Source organism: Dendropsophus ebraccatus, chromosome 4 (genome assembly GCF_027789765.1).
Source record: "Dendropsophus ebraccatus isolate aDenEbr1 chromosome 4, aDenEbr1.pat, whole genome shotgun sequence".
Taxonomy (NCBI): Eukaryota; Metazoa; Chordata; class Amphibia; order Anura; family Hylidae; genus Dendropsophus; species Dendropsophus ebraccatus.
In genome coordinates, this window is record NC_091457.1 from 48,142,025 (window position 1) to 48,156,701 (window position 14,677).

At 40.8% G+C, this 14,677-nt stretch overlaps 1 protein-coding gene across 5 annotated transcripts in view; it reads left to right on the forward strand.

The window, feature by feature from the left end:
- ANO3 (anoctamin 3) overlaps positions 1 to 14,677 on the forward strand; it is a 368,385-nt gene that overhangs the window by 301,799 nt on the left and 51,909 nt on the right. For all 5 annotated transcript variants that reach the window (XM_069965762.1, XM_069965764.1, XM_069965763.1 and 2 more), the window contains exons 11-13: positions 3,323 to 3,457; positions 5,299 to 5,395; positions 7,741 to 7,801. In XM_069965762.1, coding sequence (XP_069821863.1) covers positions 3,323 to 3,457; positions 5,299 to 5,395; positions 7,741 to 7,801 — 293 coding nt within the window. The remainder of the gene's footprint in view (positions 1 to 3,322; positions 3,458 to 5,298; positions 5,396 to 7,740; positions 7,802 to 14,677) is intronic.

Below are 14,677 nucleotides of genomic sequence, written 5' to 3' on the forward strand. Positions count from 1 at the left end.
GTCATTGGGGTTCTACATTATCTAAATTCTGTCCCTTATTCCTATTTCAGGGGTCACGTTGATCCAGGGATTATTCTGATCGCCATTATGGAGTCGGGAAGGAATTTTTCTCCTGTGATGAGGCTACTGTCCTCTGCCTCACGAGGGTTTTTTTTGCCTTCCTCTGGATCAACACAGGTTGAATTTGATGGACACCTGTCATTTTCAACCTTATAAACTAATAATTGGCCTAATACCCCCAAATAAATTAGAATTGTCCCTTTTCCCCAGCTAAATAGGTATGGCTGCCATTCCCATTAGAGGAGGCCATGATGCAATTACAAAGCCTCTGTGCGGCCAGGACAGTAGAAACCCCCCACAAGTGACCCCATTCTGGAAACTACACCCCATAAGGAATCTAACAAGTGGGGCAGCGGGTATATGGCCCCCTGGTGACGGCCACATTTGGGACGTGAAAATGAAAAAAATGGTATTTTTTATTTTCACGGCACATGTCCTACACATGTGCCCATCACTAGTGGGGTCCATATGCTCACTGCACCCCTTGTTAGATTCCTTATGGGGTGTAGTTTCCAGAATGGGGTCACTTGTCGGGGGTTTCTACTGTTCTGGCAGCACAGGAGCTTTGTAATTGCGACATGGCCTCCATCCCCCATTCCAGCCTCTAAATGGCGCTCTGTCCTTTTGGTGACTTGCCCTGTGCCCATATGGCAAATTATGTCCACATGTGGGGTATTTTCGTACTCAGGGGAAACTACCCTACACGTTTTGTGTTCATTTTCTTTTTTAACCCCTTGTGGAAATGGAAAAAAATCAAGGCTAGACCAACATTTAGTGTAATTTTTTTAAAATTTTTACTCTAAATCATTGATCTTGTCTTGATTTTTTCATTTTCACAAGGGGTTAAAAGATAAAAAAAAACACAATGTGTAGAGCAATTTCCCCTGAGTACGGAAATACCCCACATGTGGACATAAAGCGCCATGCGGGTGCAGGGTAAGCCTCCAAAGGGAAGGTGCGCCATTTGGTTTTTGAAGGCTGGATTTGGATGGAATGGATTTCGAGGGGCCATGTTGCATTCAAAAGGCCCCTGTGTTGCCAAGACAGTTAAACCCCCCACAAGTGACCCCATTATGGAAACTACACCCCTCAGGGAATGTAACAAGGGGTGTAGTCAGCATATGGACCCCACTGGTGACGGGCACAAATGTGGAACAATGTGGCGTGAAAATGAAATATTAAATTTTTTACACTATAATGTTGGTCTAGCCTTGAATTTATCATTTTCACAAGGGGTTAAAAGAGAAAAAAACACACAAAATGTGTAGAGCAATTTCCCCCGAGTCCGTAAATACCCCACATGTGGACATAAAGCGCCATGTGGGTGCAGGGCAAGCCTCCGAAGGGAAGGAGCGCCATTTGGATTTTAGAGGTTGGATTTGGCTAGAATGGATGATGAACGCCATGTCGCATTTACAGAGCCCTTGTGCTGCCAAAACACTGTAAACCCCCCACAAGTGACCCCATTCTGGAAACTACACCCCTCAAGGAATCTAACAAGGGGTGCAGTGAGGATATGGACCCCTGGATGACGGGCACATTTGTGCCATGAAAGTGAAAAAATGAAAATTTTCACTTTCACGTCACATTTTTCCACATTTGTGCCCGTCACCAGTGGGGTCCATATGCTCACTGCACCCCTTGTTAGATTCCTTGAGGGGTGTAGTTTCCAGAATGGGGTCACTTGTGGGGGGTTTCCAGTGTCTTGGCAGCACGAGGGCTCTGTAAATGCGACATGGCCCTTGAAATCCATTCCAGTGAAATCCAGCTTCCAAAAGCCAATTGGCGCTCCTTCCCTTTGGAGGCTCGTCCTGCGCCCGCTTGGCACTTTATGTCCACATGTGGGGTATTTCCGTACTCGGGAGAAACTGTGCTACATGTTTTGTGTTTTTTTTTTCCTTTTATCCCTTTGTGAAAATGAAAAATTGAAGGCTAGAACAACATTTTAGTGTAAAAAATACTTTAGTCTTTTTTCAAGCCATATTGTTTGGAAAATCTGTGAAGCACCTGTGGGGTCCAGATGCTCACCGCACCCCTTGTTACATTCCTTGAGGGGTGTAGTTTTCTAAATGGTGTCCCTTTAGGGGTGTTTTTAAGGTTTTGGCACCCCAGAGCCTCTGCCAACCTGAAGTGGTACAGTCAAAAATGACCAAAAATAACGGAGCCATTGAAATTCACTAGGCGCTCCCTTATATCTGAGGCTTGTGGTTGCGTCAAATAGCGCAATAGGGCCACATATGGGGTATTTCTATAAACTGCAGAAATGGGGCAATCAATATTGGGGTGCATTTCTCTGGTAATAGGTTTATAATTATGAAAAATATTGGATTACAATAAAATCTCTGCACAGAAAATTAAAATTTTCAAATTTCTTACACACTTAGCTTTTATTTCTGTGACTCCCCTAAAGGGTTAAAAAACTTTCTGGATGTGCTTTTGCAGAGTTTAGGGGGTGCAGTTTCTGAAATGGGGTGCTTCGTGAGGCTTTCTAACACACAGTCCCCTCAAATACACTTTAAACCTGAACAGTTCCCTAAAAATATCTGATTTTGAAATTTTACTGAAAATTTGGAAATTTGCTGCTAATGTTTTAAGCTTCCTATTGTCTAAAAAAAATGAAATATAGTTTAATAAATGCCGCCAACATAAAGTAGACATGTTGCTAATGCTATTTAATATATAATTTATGTGGTATAACCATTTTCTGTATAAGCAGAAAAGTTTTAAAGTTGGAAAAATGCATTTTTTCACAATTTTTCACGCTATTTTGGGTTTTTTTCATAAAGATTCGTTATAAGTATCGACTCCAATTTACAAGAAATGTGAAGTACAATATGTCACGAGAAAACAATCTCAGAATCAGCCGGATAGGTAAAAGCATCCCGAAGTTATTAATGAATAAAGTGACACTGGTCAAATTCATAAAATTTGCTCCGGTCCTTAAGGCCATTTCAGGCTCTGTCCTTAAGGGGTTAAGGGGGGGGGGGGTCAAAAAGGGTGTTTTAGCTTGCTGCACTTCAGGAGCTCAAGAAAGCAGAGACCTCCTAGCAAATAACTATAATCTGAATTGGAAACCAACTGCAAGTTTTCATCTGTTCTGCCACACCACACAGTAGTCATTGAAATAACTGGCTACCTGTGAAATGCTAGTGACATCTCTGGTTTCTCCAAAGGGCATAACACTCTTTACAGCATCTATGTAAAATGGTTATTAGTATATAAAATATCATTGTAATCTTGACTTGTTTTATTTATTGCACAGGAGGTACTTTGGTGAAAAGATCGGCTTGTACTTTGCTTGGTTGGGCTGGTATACAGGGATGTTGATACCTGCAGCTCTTGTTGGATTGTTTGTCTTTCTCTATGGATTATTCACCATGGACTCCAGCCAAGTAAGGTGAGGTCCGCAATGGCCGCATGGCCCTAGATGACAGTCACTCATTGCATGCTATGATCCATGAAATTTAGTGAACATTGTACTTGAATTATCACCACAGTCACTATATAATAAGTAAGAGGATTTTACAATTAGAGCTATCAATAGAAGGATGCAATGCAGGCTTAACTACTGATGTTATGGCATGCCCTCTTGGTCAAACACAATGATTTATTGTAAGTACTCAGAGTTGTTCTGCGGATTAGACTCCATTTGACAAAATGCATCATTTTAAATAAGATCTTTTGTGACTAAATACAAAGGATGTAACTGTTCTTTGTCTATATTCAGTAGGTATAAGAGGAATTATATTTAAAGCCTCCTATTCCAATAAACATTGGCGTATACACATAATAGTAGGGGTTATCAAATTGGGGCACTGTTGTAGTGCCTCCTGGCATTAAACAGCATGTTATTTATTTCAGCCTCCATGTATTTGATATATGTACTTAAAGAACACAAAAGAAAAGGTGCTTTATGTAATTCTGTAAATAAATTGTATTGTGTGTGTGATTGTATAACAAAGTAGGTCTGCAACCGCTTGACCCTCCCCTGTAAACAAACGTAAAAGGCTTGGGAAAGTTCATATAGCAGAATAGCAAATTAATTGTAATCAATTTATAAATAGCAACAAGATGCAAAGAAGTAAGCAGGCAGGATTCTTAACTTACATGGCCAAGGGAAGTCCACTCTTGGTTCCCCAACAAAGGACCAAAAAATTCCAAATGGATTCTCCAATGATGGCGTGCATCAAGCTTTTATATCCCCTCAGCTTCAGGCATCCTCATGGACTAATAATAATAAAAATATGTGTTGGCAGATAAATATGGTCTGGGTTTCCTCAGTACCAGGTACAAGTTATGAAAGGGGTATGAGCGAAGTGAGCGAAAAACTTAATGAAACCTTCCACAGATACATGTCTAGCCTGTGTTTGTGATGCATGGTGAATTTGAATAATTTGATAAAAAAATTATTAAAGGGGGCACAGAGCCATCATTCCATATCTACTCAAGTTAACTCACCTCCATAGGTTTCCCAAGTAAAAAAAAGCCATCTAATATAAATATCACTCGAATTGACAAAATGGGAATGTCCACACCTCCAATAAAACATTTTCTTGCTTTATTATAACTTCCTCTTAAAATCCATAATGTAACATTAAAAAACCCACCAAAACATTTCGGGACGCAGTCCCAAAATGCGTTGAAGTGTTTTTTATTGTTACATTATGGATTTTAAGAGGAAGTTATAACAAAGCTGGAAGACTTTTTATTGGAGCTGTGGACATTCCCATTTGTCTAATTGTCATTACACCAGAGTACAGCCCGGATGCTCTTTGCCACCTGCGCCTTACCTAATGATGACCAATGTTGTGATGTTTAATAAGCACATGGTGAACTGAACTTTTTTCTTTTGTGTGTTGCTTATAACCCCAGGACCTGAAGGTGGCCCTTGTTCCTGTCCCAAATCTTTATCATAAACACAAGCATCAGGAAAGGGCATCCCTGAATGGTCGACAATCCCAATTCTAGTGCAGCCAATGGTTGACTTTATCCTGTATATCATTTTGGCAGTCTACTCATGATCATTAATCCTTATGGTTGACCCCACGCCTTCAAGTGCAAAAAGTAGAAAAAAAAGGAGTGAGGAGTTGCAAAGCCTTTATGACAATGCAAAGTATCTAGTCTAAGTCTAGCACTGTGCATACAGATATAAGTTTACTCACTCCTCTATGTACTAATGGTCACTCTTCAGGCTTGGATGTATACTGTTTGCTAAAATCCTTATGTTTCTTACTACAGTATAGAGATCTGTGAAGCAAATGAAACAATCATGTGTCCGATGTGTGAGAAAAACTGCACACTCCAAAGGTTGAATGAGAGCTGCATATATGCAAAGGTAATGTCCATGTTTTGTTCTAACCATTAATATTAAATACAGATGAAGAATTGACTATACAGTAGGTCAAGTTAGGTCCCTATCACCAAGCACATTGCTGACCCTTCCATCAGGTATCTGTTATAGGGCCTACCACTATATTTTCTCCTGTAAAGTACACATAGTGCTGTATATAGGTTCTCTAGTTTCTAGGTTCTTAACTTAGTACACATTCATTGATGACCAGCCAAGAGGGAACATACTGTACAGCTTATAAATCCCAGTTTTATTTCAAGGCTCTTTTAACTGATTTGCGGACAAATAGGTAAGTCAGCAAGATTGGAGTTTGCTTGCAGTGCTTTCACGCAGCACGACTAATCGAGTGGCCAGCCACGTGAACAATCATTGCATTATTCGTGCAGCCATTTAGACAGAGAGATGTGCAACTGATGAGAATTTATCGCCCTGAATACAGCCGCACACAAGATCAAGTCAGCCAAAGGGTGGCAAGTGGTAAGTGATCAGTCGATGAGTGAGAAAGCGCTTCTCACTCATCGACTGATCACTTGCCATTTTACATGGACAATTATCGCTAATGAAGAACACTTGTTAGCCTTAATTGGCCTCTGTAAAAGGTCCTTAGCTTGCAGGATACAAAGCTAAAAGCAACAAATAGGCGCAACATAGGTGAATCAGACACACACATGGGGGTAGTGGTGGTGAGGAATGTGCTCATCTGAGAGCACAACGCCTATATCAGCATAAAATCAAGATGTCCTCAGTGCAAGCCACTCCACAATCATCCAGTTTGAGGAAGCAAACCCCGCTGTACAGGAAGTGGTTTACGGTATAGGAATTGCTGGTCAGTGGAATAAACCACTGTCAGTGGGAGACTTTAGGCGCACTAGAGATATAGCAGGGAATATTTAAAATCGAAAAATGTTTTATTCCTTTATAGGCAACACATTTTGAGGTACATAGACCTCTTTATCAGGCTAAATTCCACTGACCAGTGAACAATTCCACTGACCAGCTTTTCGTACACTTTGGCTTACAGGAATGCAACTTTCAATAGGCAGCACCAGAGAGCAAGTTCTTCTGAATGGGGCTTATTTTGCATATGGGATGACGTAGTGTAATTCATGGTTGGCCTGCAGAGACGATGAGGAGGACAAGATGAGAGAGGAGGTAGCCAAAGTACATTCCATGTCCCCTTTGGGCTCTTATGCAGCTAAACAGCCTATACAGGTTATGTGCCCACCCCCAAATTAACTACATATGTAGCATACAAGGCTTTCCATACATAAAGCTGGTACTAATAGGGAATGTGTCATCAGAAAATTAACTATTGTTTATGTTTACTATAATTTTAAAAAAAAACATGTTCTGATATCTTTTAGTTTTCAGTTTGGTCCACTAAGCTTAATATTCTGTTGTGGACACAGGATGGAATTCCTGGAATTGCCACAGACTGCATTGTATGTGTATTACAATGCTGTCAACTGCGCTCCTGGAAATTTTGCATCCTGCTTGCGTTATAAGAGGACCGTCCACCAGAATTTTTTCAGTGTATTCTGCCGCAGTCCTAAAGTGTTAGTTACCCTTAAAGCTGACACTTCCTGTTCTGTAGAGATCACTTTCCAGCAGTGCCCTCACCACCATCATATACAGGATAACAGTATAATAATAGTTAATATAATATGAGGCCAGATCATCATCCCTATAAGCAAAGCTCAGAGCTCAACCTCCTGTTCTCTGCCCCAGTACTCTGTACAGATGACAGAACATAACTAGAATACTCTAACATACAAGTAAATAGGGTCAGCTCCAGTCTATTGTGCCTGTGTGCATGGGGGCTTGCAAGATATAATTTTGAACTCAATTTAAAAAAAAGTTTCATGTCCACAAGATAGTAAATGTCTGATAAGTAGAAAGTAGATTTCTCAAAAAAGTGCAACCAAAACTGAATGCAGGAGAATGCATAAAGTCAATCCATGGCATCGAGTTCAGTCTTAAATGAATTCCTGACAAATGGAATATAGTTGGTTTCTATAAGTTACTGTGTGGATTCTAACTTTGTTATATTTAAGTTCTATTTAGTTTGATTCTGTTCTTTGCTGTTATAAGATGTTAGACCAAATTATACCTTTCAATAATACTTTCAGGTCTGGCACAAACTGTATATTAGCACAAAGGAGAAAACTATGGTGCAGGGAACGTACTGTACTCACAAGAGCAACTCACCGCTGAGAAAGTAAATTACATATTTAAGAAATCCTGTCACACCTTCAAAAGAGCAATGTATTCAGACACTTAGAACACTGGGTGTATTGTGAGAGGTGACATGTGTGCTTTTCTATTCTCAGGTCACTCACTTATTTGATAATGGAGGCACAGTGTTCTTTGCTATTTTCATGGCAATATGGGGTAAGTCTGTTTTCTGTTAAGTGCTGTTGGCACAATATAGCGGAACTCTATAGTTTCTGTCTATGACTTGATTACTTACTGCAGTTGTGCCACTTAAAGGGGATCTCCACCAAAGAGAGAAAAAAAATTAAATGCTAGCTGGTCTAACTCATCAAGTCCCCCTGAGTATTTTGAGCCATCTCCTGTCTTTTTTAGCTGCTACCATCCCTGAGTTACAAGTTTTTCTAAAAAGCCAATCTATAAGCAAAATAGGAAACTACACTACCCCTCATGCATTTCCCTGATTGCTCCATTTGCGTACTCTCCCCCTTAGCTTTCTTTCCTGCCCACTGCTGTCATTACTATTGCACAGTAAACACAGGAATGTTTTTTTTTTTCACTAATTTTGCATCACATCACACCAATATATATATTCCATACTGGCTGATGATGTAGCAGAGCTGACGCACACATGGTGTAACTATGCGCTGCATAACGGACATCTGTTTACCGGGGGGGGGAGGGGGGGGTAGTGTAGCTGTTTAGATATCTGCTTGCTGACTGTGAATAAAAACATTCTAGTTCCATCCAGACTCTAATAACAACTATAGCACTTACAATATACATAGCTGAGACACAAAGCCAAGTACATATGCCTACATTCACTGACAGCAAGCAGAGATAGAACTATAACTTTTCATCTTACAGAAACCTAGGCTCAAGGACCCATGTAAGTCAATAGAAGGAGCACAGGTGCATGGAGATGATGCAGATAATGTCTCTTAGGGGGTCATGTAACCAAGTAAATAGAAAGCTAAGCCAACTTCCAAAAAGCAGAACACATGTCCTGTGACTACAAAGTGAGGGGGTAAAAGGGAGCTGAGGGTGGTCAGAGTGGACCCAGAGTAGAGGATTGTAGACATCCAGAGAGGAATGGAAAAAAAACAGGGGAAAAGTGTAGGATAGGTTATACATGTAAATTAGACATAGGGTGGTATTTGGAAGATGGATTGTTTAGAATATTGTTTTTGCTACCTGGATAACCCCTTTAATGTATGGGTTTGATTACTTAAAGTCAATTTACTTACCAGTTTGCTTACTGACCCAGGTGGTGCAGTCGATTTTTCAAAATGCCACCTGGTTCTAGCAATTTCATGTGCATTTCAGCCCACTCTAAGCCCTAAATGTAACAAATAACCCCTCCTCTTGGTGACAAAGCCAGACTTGGCTTTAATGGAGGCACATCATGAGGGGATATTATTACACTGTGGGCTCTGGATCTGCCTCCAGTGCATAAGATCAGGCTGAAGTGCAAATGTAGAAATTAGCGCTTATCACTGGAACAAGGTGGTATTTTGCAAAATGGACCACACCACTGGAATCTCTGCACCAGCGCTGCCAAGGGTAGTGTAAAAAAAAAAAAAAAAAAATCTGTAAGCAAATTGATACAATTGCTTTAAGAATAAAGGCACCTATTAGTGTTGAGTGAGCACTAAAATGTTTGAGTCAAGTATTTTTTAAGTGCTTGACTTGAGTAAGAAACCACATTGAAATTATTGGGACACTCAAGCATTTAACCAGGTGCCCTCTACTTGGCAGAGAGGAGGGTGCCTGGTTAACCCAATGTTTTTTTTTTTTTTTTAGTTTAAAAAAAAAAAAAACATTACTGTAGCAGGTGGGAGATATAACTGACAGACTGACAGATCATTCAGTCATCTGTCATGGGTTGTGACTGGTATGGCAGCTAAGCTCTCTTCATGCCATTGTGGATAAACTATGTTAGTAGATCTTACTTTCTAATTGCGCACAGTCCCTTTAAATGGGAACTCCGGATAAGAAAAACTTGTTTTCTTTTGAAAGTACATTAAAAGATATATAGATGTGTCTATACAATGTATTACTGTATCTGTACAGTTCTGCCACACTGGTAGCTGATAGAAATCCAGGAAGTGAAGAAAACTGGCCTCTGTGCCAATTCATATTGTCTCCTGCTCCTGCTGCTCTCCCACCCTAGGAGACAAATATTCCATGCCTCTGTCTCACATTGTGTGTGTTTGCTGATGATGCATACAGGGGGCAGGGTGTGATGTCCCAGAAGGCTTGGCTGGATCCCCCAATCCCCCAAGTGATTCACCATCTCTGAATGGCCAGAAGCAGCTGCAGCACTAATTTTATTGATTGTAATGAGTGGGGGCTGTGATGATCACACGAGGGAAAGCATTGCATTCTGGGAAATGCTAAACCAGGAAGAGCAGAAACACAAAACAGAGCAAACCCCCCCCCCCAAACCAATGGATTTTTGGTAGTTTCAAAACTGGGATAGACAGGTAAGTAATGCGTTATGCTTCTGCAAGTGTTTTTTTTAACCTCTACCTGGAGTTCCCCTTTAGGATCCATTATTTCTTGCTTTTTTTAATCCCTTTATTTTGGAGGAACATTCTTTGAAGTATCAGAGGTAAACATTACATTCTGTGCTTGGCTGTGGGTTACAGGCGGCATGGTATTATAAGATATCACATTACAGCTATTATGTGCACCATGGATTTTTTTAAAGCCTTTGAGGCTCTCATTTCCTTGACCTGATTCTAGGTTTTAGCAGAGTCACAGAACACAATCATAAAGTAACAAAAAAAAAGGTAGGGCATTTGATAAGAGATCATTGTATAAGAATTATTTAGAGGAAATGACTACAAGGTCAGAGCAGCTGGGAAATGTATATCTAACCTACTTCTATTGTTGAAGAGATATGAGGGACATCTACTATGATTAAGCCCCTAGCATGTGTCATGGAGAAGGCGCAGATTTGCCCCTTCTCCTTGGCGTACGCCTGCGGTATCCCCCGCACCCCTGATGGGTGGGCAGGAGGCATATCAAGTCGGGGAGGAGGCATGGCCTTCACCTGCGCCTGGAAGCAGATGTAGATTGGTTTGTACAGAGCCTGCGCCAGGTGCGGGCCCAGCCGGGTTTACTAAGAGGTGTGCGCGGGTCTTCATAAATGTCTCCCATAGTTTCTACTTCTGTATATCATTTTTGGGTTCCAATATGAACAAATTGTCTAATTTAATGAGGCCAGGCTTAGAGCTTATATGACTGCAGGGTGACAGGTGGCCACCCAAAAAAGAAGGGCTGCAGAGAGCACTATGTATGAGAAGCGCACTGCAGTGTTCTGCTTCATCCCCTTCCTAATGCATTGCTTTAGTTCTTTTCAAGAGACATATATATATATATATATATATATATATATATATATATATATATTATTTTTTTATTTTTATTTTTTTTGCTATTGGCAAAGCCATATTAGGATTCTTTTTTAGTTACATTTGGCTATTTAACTTTAAATTTACTGCCTAACTATATCACATTTATATAGTTTTTGTTTTATTTTCTTGTTTAAACTACTTAATAAAATATTGCTGGATCTTGCTCAAGGCACCGGAGCCAATCATTGTTGGATTATTATTGCGACTTTCTGTGTTGATAACTTTTGAAAAACAAGAGATATTGCAAATTTGATTAAGGCAATTGAATTCTGAGACTATTGTGGTCTTCAGCCATGTCCTAAATATCTTTTAGGTCCCCGCTGCATTCACAGGTTCAGTGTTTTTCCTGCTTCGTGATTGTGGTTTGCTAGTTACCTTTATGATCCGTGCAAAAACATACATGTTGTCATCTGTTTTGCATCCATGTCCGTGTTTTTCACGAAGCTGTTTAAAGCTTTTTAAATTACACTGATGACATCACATCAGTTTTTTTCGCAGATCACACAGACGTCAGATCCATGCTATCTGTGTAAAACACAGATCTCATAGACTTCTATGCTGTCATCTCATCCAAGTAGAGATGAGCGAACCTCGAGCATACTCGAGTCGATCCGAACCCGAACTTTCGGCATTTGATTAGCGGTGGCTGCTGAAGTTGGATAAAGCCCTAAGGCTATGTGGAAAACATGGATATAGTCATTGGCTGTATCCATGTTTTCCAGACAACCTTAGAGCTTTATCCAAGTTCAGCAGCCCCAGCTAATCAAATACCGAACGTTCAAGTTCGGATCGACTCGAACCCGAACCCGGTTAGCTCATCTCTACATCCAAGCTATGACATTTTTTCACGGAATGGATTGCGGATCCGTGAAAAAAAAACGGAACATGTGAATAGCAATGGGCTATAATATTGTCAATGATCACGGATCCGTGATTACGGACAACTTCACGGAATGTGTGAATAAAGTAACCCTATACTTGATGGCGAATTCAGATATGTCATTTTCCTTTTTTGTTTCTTAAATAAAAGACCTCTGACCCTGTATAAGATATCGTGGGCATCAATGATAGATGCATATAACTATAAACACAAACATAGAGTTGCGTAGTTTGTGGTATACATTCATCAGCAACTTCCACATTGTCTGAATAGAATATGAATGCAATCGGGGCATAAATGGCTTAGTAACATTGTTTGTAAGGCTATAAACAGGTGTAGGAGACTGGAGTGAGGAGAACTCAGCCATGAGAGAGTATTGCTGAATAAATAAATATCCTTGTCACATGCCAAATGGAAGCAACTCTCCCTCCTCCTGAGGTAAAACTGCCACAGAGGTTAAAGAGAGGGCTGCACCTAGGTGTTATTGTTGGTAATGTTGGTGAACCTTGTACTTCCCCCTGGGGCTTCTCTGTTGCTGCGGCCTGATGTGTTGGTAGAGATGCCCTTGAGGTAAGGTTATTGAGATTATTGAGAATTAGACAACAGGGAGTTGATGTTTTGAGGTGACACAGTGACTTTACTTGAACTGGAGGTACAAAACATATATAGTCTTTCTCTGTGTGGTACCTTCCAAGATGGCCGTCAGCCACAGATGGGTCACTTGTGCTGGGAAGGAGTTTTGTGTGTTAAAATGGAGTTGCCCTTTATAGTACCAGCAGTGAACCACTAACCCAGTGGCATGATAGTCTTACAGAGTATCTGGGCCGGGCCAAAAGCCACAAGTTTTGAATCCTAGAAGAACTAAGGGTATGTCGAGAAATTATTCCTCAGTGTAAACAGTACCTAGTTGATCAGACTCTTTCTCTGGTCTGTAATAAAAAGAAATAAGCTTCATAGCTTTAGTTAACATAACCACCTATTTTCTAGATGGTTTCTGTTAGCTGTTGCAATGCACTAAGGAGGCAGCTGGTAGTGCTGCACTTATCTCCCACATTGTGGTGTGTGTGATTGTAGATAGTGATCGATCTCTACTATAACTTTTCTCTATAATATATATTAAAACAATTACATACAATAGCACAGGGTTCATTCTCGGCCCAAACTTAGGGAAAACAACTTCAATACACTGCACAGGAATATGTCTGTCCAGTACAAATTATTATCCTGCTGGTGTAAGTCCATCCTTAGTCCTAGACACATGCCTGTTAAACAGATTTTCCCTTGCGGTATGGTATGATTAAAGGGGTTATCCAGCACTACCAAAACATGGCCTCTTTCTTTCAGAGATAACATGACTATTGTCTCCAGTTCAGGTGTGGTTTTCTTAACTTGAATATAGAGGACTAGGGGACTACAAAGGGGAACTGTCTGGGAAGATATTGAACAACTGGGCCTAGCTAATCTCTTGAGGTTATACAAGGCAACCAAGCAAATGTCAGTGGGGCGAATTGCCTACTTGCTGCTTTTCCAACCACTGAGGACAATCCTTTGGAGTGTAGGATTTCCTGAGTGAATTCCCCTGCTCTGGTAGTTGCCCCTGTTTAAGGCTTAGCAGGCCATAACTTGTGAAACTCACACAGGAACCGAATATAGACTAGTGCTTTTCTCCACTACTAGTCTACTACTCTCCCCCAGAAAGTAATGGGATTAAGTACAGGGAGCTGGAACTAATCTCCCATTGGTGGAGGAAACACAGAGGAAGTGTGATGTTGTCCTATTGTTTTGGAACTTCCTAGAACTCACCAGTAACAGGCTGAGGCACAGAGAAAATGCTGGCAATCACTTCTTGTGCCAGAATAGTAACACAATTCATTAATCCCCATTCAAGGCAATGTGCTGGCAATACAATAATATTTAGTGGCGCCATCTTGTGGCTAAAAGTGAATTTATCAATCTAGAAAAGTTTCCAAGGAAAATAGAGACAATACCTAAGTACTGACAGTACCAGACACTCAGCAGTGGCACACATACTCCTGGACACTGCATCAGCTCCAAACCAGGATACATCCATGGAACAACAATCCTTCCTCAGACTCTAGTAACTATGTTAGTAATATTACTACACCCCAGAAATGTATCCAGGCCTTTGGACTTTTTTGTGAGTTCACTAGCGTCTGCGCTAGTTTACTTCAATAAGAACTCAGGCTGCAGTTTTCTGGTGCCAACTACCTATAGCTCTGTTATTACTGTAGTTTGGACAATAAACAGATGATCTGCAAGGAAGTTGTATATCAGCACCCTGCTAATCAATTACTGATCAATTGTTTCATCCTCTGTGTAAAGAACACCATGCACAGCAGAATGACACTACCAAAGCTAGCAGAGAAATTTATACAGGCGTGGCTGATGTGTTCAGCTCACAGGGCATTGCCTCAACTGAAAGTATTCACCTGTCAGCAAACCAGTTTGTAGTAGCTAGCCACCTATTAATTTGCTGCCTCTGAATAAAAAATAGTGATGTCCTCATTCTCTGACAGCAAACAAATATCTTTTAGGGTGCCTTCACACCTACCGGATCCACAGCGGATCTCACTTCTGCGGATTCGAAGCGAGAACCGCTGCGGATCCGGTATCAATTCACCCCTATGATAGCACATATTCGCAGCGGGATTTACATCCCGCTGTGAATATGTGCTTTAACTCGCTGGTGCCCGCAGCCCTGCCGTTGCATCCCCGGCGCATCCCCCCCATCCC